We start from the raw sequence: 6,183 nt of genomic DNA on the forward strand, positions 1-6,183 counted from the left end.
CGAGGGATGAGGAATGCTGCAACCACAAAATTTTGTTCTTGGACTGCAAAACATTACAACTTGTTTAGGATATCATCATTAAACTGTTATTGCCAATGCCATCAGTACTAATTTTTTAATCACTACTAATTACGTCATCATTTTCCACTTAATCCTATCTTATAGCAAGATTTACTTCAACATAGAAAATTTGATAAGGATTCAAAGGATGGTATGTAGCAATAAACTTGTAAAGCTTTATGATTTACTTCAATACCCACCAAAAAAAAAAAAAAAAAAAGGTTATAGGAGAAGCAGATTATTGATGCATAGCAACAGTCGAACATTTACTAAAAGTGCTTACAAAATAAGTAGAAAGCACTTGCTCCTGATTCAAAGTGAACCTGGCGGCATTTGCAAATGTATAATCCTCATCAACCAAAGAAAATGTAGATTGGCTGGGATCAGTTAAGGACCCGTGTTCCATTTCTTACAAAATCCCGCCTACCAAGAAAAAAGAACAATGTATGCTCTGTCTCTCTCTTTCTCTCTCTCGAGCGTTTTAGGGTTCATGGTTTTGGTTGTGCATTTAATCCAAGTTTTCAAGATACCGATATTGCCCTCATTTTTCATAAATGACATTTTTGCCCTCCACCTTACTCATTCTCCTTTCGGCCGTTCTTCAAACTCAAACCTTGCGTTTTGGGTTCTCTCCTCTGCCCACTGCAGCTTGTTTCTATCAAACGAAAAGCTGATCTTTACTTTCTCTCCTACCTACAGGTACCATTCTCTCTGTACTCAAATACCTTCCTTTTCCACTTACTTTTTTTTTTTTTAATTTCAAAATTTTAATATTAAGTTAGGGTTTTATGTGTAGAATTTTTTCTTTCCTGCATTTTCTATCTTGTATCATTTTCATGATTTGGGGCGTTGTCATTATTTAGGGCGAATATATACTTATGGGTTTAGGATTTTTTTTGCTCTATGCATTTTCATGGTGTAGGGCTTTAGTATAACTGTAACTGTAAGGCTTCTTGGTACAAATGGAGATAAGGAAATATGATTGATTTTTTTTTTTTTATAGAAAAAAAGTCTCGCAATTTGATGATAACAGGAACTGAGAGACATATCTTGAACTTAGTTTGATTTTAGTGTTATTGGTCTGAGTTTGAGTTGGCAAATAAACCATCCCAATCAAATTCGAGATGAACTCGATTAGGGGTTCAACGTGCCTAAGTTCCTTTTTGGTTGGTTGACAAAAATTCTGAGCCCTGACGTTAAAACCTTTATCCAAAAATTTATGTTCCTTAATTACATTCATGGTTGTAGCTCTGACTGCAAGTATAATGAAGAAGCAACATGTAGCAATGTTGTATTTGATGCTTTCTAAAACTTCAAGCACAGTTCTCAGTTAGAGGCTGAAAATTTATGCACTCACTGAGTACTTTTTCCAGTCATAAATCTCTGCTTAGAGTTAAGTTTTTGCCCCATACATGACAGTGAGAGCATGGTTTCAGTTGCCATTTGGATGATAGAAATTGGCCACCAAGTTTTTTGGTAATCTTTTACTCAGATGTGCAGGTGAAATTAACTAGGCATGCTCTTGAATATCCAAGTGAAATTCCAATACAATTATCCCACTCGAAGTTATAACTTCAATCTCACTAAAACAAAGTATGTGTATTGTCAACTTAACGCCAATTCAAAAAATCAACCGAAGTATTTTCGTTTCTGCCCCTAATGAGATTTCTGTCCAATCAATGTAACTCGTCTAAAATTTTAATCTTAACGTCACCATGTATTGAATATGGAATGTGAGAGAAGCCCAAAGTAATACCATGCGCCTATCAAAGTAAATTAACAATCTCTTCAATATTTTGTACCAAATCTGGTCCTTGATTTACTGTCTTCCTAGTTTGCAAGGTTTTGGATTTGAGTAGGCTAGATTATTAGATTTACACTTTGGGGAACTGAATTCAGTGTTGTTGTGTGTGTGTGTGTGTGTTCAGTTCTTCTAGATATGTATGTACACACTCATTTGTTTATACACGTTAATTTGAACAATTCTATTCAACAGAAGATGGCATGGAGGCAAATGCTATTCAACTCAAGAGCAATTTTGGGACCATATTTAGCAACCGGATCCGCCAGATTCTCCACAAAATCAAACCCATACCTAGGTAAGTAAAGATTTTGATTTTAGGCTTTAATACGCAATTATTGATCCTTCCACTTGTCTTTGGTTCCCAAGAAAATGATAGAAAATAAGATTTCTGGGTTTCATGAATTTGTGATTTCCTTTTCTTCAAAATTAGAAGATACACTTTTTATTTGGTTAAGTAGCTATGTGGCATTGGAGGTTGTGTTTGGATGCTTTAAAAATGAAAGAAGATGAAAAAAATGGGAACATAAAGTTTGGGTTTTGTTAATGCTCTATATTTAGGTTTCGATAGAAATGAGAAACTTTGTTGGTCACTTCACCAAAAACAATAAAGAAGAATGGCCCAAGAAGTGTTGTTATGCTTCTGTTGGCTCACCACTCAGTTGCTGAAAAAGTTGGGGATACAAAAGGGAGGCAGGTGAAATCTTGGGTTTTGTAAGGTCATGTTTCTTGTTTATTTAACTGTCAATTTAACGAGTAATTTTTTTCTATTATTGAACATCACACTTGGCTTCTGTTTTGTTCTTTTCTTTTGAATTAAAAAAAGTTGTGCTAAGAGATTGAGAACATTGAAGGGCATGGTAGGTGAATCATTTTGTGTAAAGCTTAGCTTATAGTTATATGTTGTAGGCTTAAATGCGCAGTCCAAGTGTCAGAATAACAAACTTTTCTTGACGTTTTATTAGAAATTTAGGAGATAAATTTTTGAAAATTGGGTTTAATTCAATGGAAAACCTTCAAATTGGGGTTGTGTGGTTGTTTTTCTTGCAGTGAAAGTTGGAATACCAGAGTTTTTGAATGGAATTGGCAATGGAGTGGAATCCCATGTGGCCAAGCTTGAAGCTGAGATTGGTGACTTCCAAAAGCTGCTTGTCACTCGTACTCTCAAGCTGAAGAAACTTGGTGTCCCTTGCAAACATGTAATCAATCTCTGAGTTGATCACTTACTTCGCAGACGCACACACCCACCGGAGATTAATATATTAAAGTTTCTGTTTCTAAATTCTTGCAATTTAGGAATGTATAGCTATACTATACTAAAGCCTTGGAATCATCTTTATTGTTTCTTGTTTGCTTTGGATCCGTCTCAGTAATCCTTCCTTTATGCATTGCTGATGAACAGATGGAAATAATAACTTTGTTTCTTCTTTTTTCTTCATAAAAATGAAAGAAATATAATTCCGAGGATCTTAATGTTGTTTTCTTGGTGGTTTAGAAATTTGATATTGGATTTCTCTTTTTGCAGAGGAAGTTGATCTTGAAATACACCCACAAGTATAGACTGGGACTCTGGAGACCACTAGCTCAGGCGATCAAATCTTAGTTAGTTTTGGAGTAGTGTGCAGTTTACACAAAGATTTTGTCTGCTGCCAAATGTTACTGGCAGACACTCGATGTATGGAGCTGTGAAATAAGAGAGTTTTTGTTTTCATGATATTCTAGTCTTTCTTCACCCAATTTAAGTTTCATCATAAAGTTCAACGGTAGTGTATGATGTACTGGATTTAATTGAGCAATCTACCTAGGTGGTTTCACCAGAATCCTTGTTTCATATCTTTGGTGTCCAACTGCTCTGACTTATAGCAAACTGGTTTAGGAAGATTACAAAATCTGTTGGTATTGAAGGGTCAAATGTTTATTGATTTGTTAAACCTTTTTATCTATGTGACACTGACAGTAGTTTTTAATTAAAATACCAGATTATTTAAAAAATTCTCTGCTCAAGTAATAAACAGTACATATTAGCTTATTCAAATTGGTGGGATTATTCAGTTATAAGTGGCTGCAGACTGGCAACATCTCATCCTTTTCCTTAGCATTGTTGCTTCTCTTTCCTAGATTTCGTATTTTCACCAAGTCTTGGTTGCTAGCCTCCATATGCTCTTAGGATCCAGTAGCTCTGCATGGTTGAACATTTTTTGTGCCTATCTTCAAGAGTTCAGACTGGCTCGAGTTCAGTTCAACCAGGCTAAGGCGCGATTATGATTTCAGTTACGACGTCCTTATTAACGTCTTGTTCTTTTTGTTATTTTAAATACAAGCGATAGTCTAAACGTATGGTTCTCAAAGTAGAGAATTTAGCCAATTCCTTTCCTTGTTTTTTGTAATCAAAGTAGACCGTGGTACTCATTGACTTCCAAGGTTTAGTCATATAATTGTGTATTTTATGTAAATCATTAATTGCTTATTTATTTTTCTGTTAATTCCTTTCCTTGTTTTTGGTAATCAAAGTAGACCGTGGTACTCATTGACTTCCAAGGTTTAGTCATATAATTGTGTATTTTATGCAAATCATTAATTGCTTATTTATTTATTTTTCTGTTAAAATCATCAATTGGTTATTAGTTCCATAGTAATTGCATATATTTTAACTGAAAAAAACTCATAACTCCAAAAAGATTTTGCGTTAATCATGCAGGTAACAGAGCATTAAGACCCCATTGGACAATAATATGCCCAGCATAACTGCTATTAATTCCAAGGGAAATGACAAAGAACTATACAACCCTGTATAAATACATGTTTTTAGATCCCCCTCCAACCATCCCAATCTCAACAAGCTTCCACTGTCTCTCTGCCTGGCTCTTTCAATATTAAAAAATATATATATCCTTCCAATTTCTGCTATGGTTATGATGAAGAAGAAACCAGGCCAGGGACGCCAAAAGATTCCAATTGCCAAAATAGCCAAGAGAAGTAATTTACAAGTCACATTCTGTAAACGTCGTTCAGGGCTCTTCAAGAAGGCTAGTGAGCTCTGCACCGTTTGTGGTGTTGAGATTGCAATAGTTGTCTTCTCTCCTGCCAATAAACCCTTCTCCTTTGGCCACCCTCATGTTGAGTCCATCGTTGACCGCTTTCTTTGCACTCCAAAACCTTCCACAGACTCTGATTTCACTTCTCAACAACTACTTGTTGATCAGGCTCAGGGCTACATGAGTGACAGTAGTGTTCACGAGCTTAATATGGTGTTAATTCAGACTCAAAAACATTTGGAGGCTGAGAAAAAGCGAGGACAAGAGCTTGACGAGATGAGCAAAGGCGGCCAGGGATCATCGAGACGGTGTTGGTGGGAAAACCCAATTGATCAAATGGGACTGCATGAGATACAGATACTGAAGGCTGCAATGAAGGAGGTCAAGAAGAATGTGATTGAACAAGTGAACAAGATTTTGAAGATCCAGTCTTGTGCTGCTATCAATTCTCAGTACCACTCTTCAGATGAATGGTAATCGCTAATCAAAGTGATGATCATCTCTTTGAAAGCAAACCCGCAATCAAATTAGACCTGCTGGTTCTTTGATCCCTAGTAGTGCCTATAACTTTGGTTATGTGCATGGTCTTGTCTGAATTTTCCTTTCTGTTAATGCTTTTCCGTCTTTTGAAGGCAGTGATAAAGCTAGCAGCTCGTTAGGCTAGCTGGTAGTCTTGCATCTGAGTTCGATCCCCTTTCTTAGAAAACTTAAAATTATCGCTTGTATAAAAACAAATTTTGAAAAGTTATATTATTATCATCATCATTAGTATTAGTATTGATAACGATATCTACTTATTTTTGGTTGTTCTCTCTTTCAGTTATGGTTGTAAATGAATTAATAATTACAAGTTTTTAATTGGAAGATTCACTATTATACCCAATATAAAGCATTTACACCGGCTAATTAATAACATAATATATACAACTATAAAATGGGATTTTCTATAAAATCATAAGATATTATGCCTATAAACCAAAAAGAAGAAGAAAGAAATTGGAATGAATTTATTCGTCACATATATAACTTTTAGAGCGTCGCTGATAATTGCCGGAAATCTTGGCGCCCAAATTGTCAAGCCCGAAAATGTTATTGGGGGGAGCCCCGAAAAGAAAAAGAAAACAAAAAAATATTTCCCCAGCCCGTCCCGTCCAAACCTAACCATTGCTTCACTTCCTTCATCTCCCTGTCCAGCAGCTCCGGTTCCATCTTCCTCCAACCTCCAACCACCAACCACCGGCTACGGCGACCACTCCTCCTCCTTTCTCTCTCTCCCTTGCTCGCGCT

The 6,183-nt window shown here is 36.0% G+C and overlaps 2 protein-coding genes across 2 annotated transcripts; both read left to right on the forward strand.

Annotated features, from left to right (window-relative positions):
* The first annotated feature begins 637 nt into the window (after nucleotides 1-637).
* On the forward strand, nucleotides 638-3,692 carry LOC117617291. The gene is made up of 4 exons (XM_034346618.1): nucleotides 638-759; nucleotides 2,057-2,159; nucleotides 2,912-3,060; nucleotides 3,387-3,692. Exons 2-4 carry the CDS (start codon nucleotides 2,060-2,062, stop codon nucleotides 3,462-3,464), a joined length of 327 nt encoding a protein of 108 aa, XP_034202509.1. The 5' UTR covers nucleotides 638-759; nucleotides 2,057-2,059; the 3' UTR covers nucleotides 3,465-3,692.
* An 873-nt stretch (nucleotides 3,693-4,565) lies between these two features.
* Nucleotides 4,566-5,581, forward strand: LOC117617290 (agamous-like MADS-box protein AGL61). The gene has a single exon (XM_034346617.1). It carries the CDS (start codon nucleotides 4,768-4,770, stop codon nucleotides 5,371-5,373), a length of 606 nt encoding a protein of 201 aa, XP_034202508.1. The 5' UTR covers nucleotides 4,566-4,767; the 3' UTR covers nucleotides 5,374-5,581.
* Nucleotides 5,582-6,183: the final 602 nt, after the last annotated feature.

The sequence above is a fragment of the Prunus dulcis genome, chromosome 2 (genome assembly GCF_902201215.1).
Source record: "Prunus dulcis chromosome 2, ALMONDv2, whole genome shotgun sequence".
Classification (NCBI taxonomy): domain Eukaryota; kingdom Viridiplantae; phylum Streptophyta; class Magnoliopsida; order Rosales; family Rosaceae; genus Prunus; species Prunus dulcis.

Coding starts and splice junctions, on each gene's coding strand:
- LOC117617291 (XM_034346618.1), top strand. CDS start 2,060: ATGGCATGGAGGCAAATGCTATTCAACTCAAGAGCAATTTTGGGACCA. Junction 2,160..2,911: donor AAAATCAAACCCATACCTAG/GTAAGTAAAGAT, acceptor TTTTTCTTGCAG/TGAAAGTTGGAATACCAGAG. Junction 3,061..3,386: donor TTGGTGTCCCTTGCAAACAT/GTAATCAATCTC, acceptor CTCTTTTTGCAG/AGGAAGTTGATCTTGAAATA.
- LOC117617290 (XM_034346617.1), top strand. CDS start 4,768: ATGGTTATGATGAAGAAGAAACCAGGCCAGGGACGCCAAAAGATTCCA.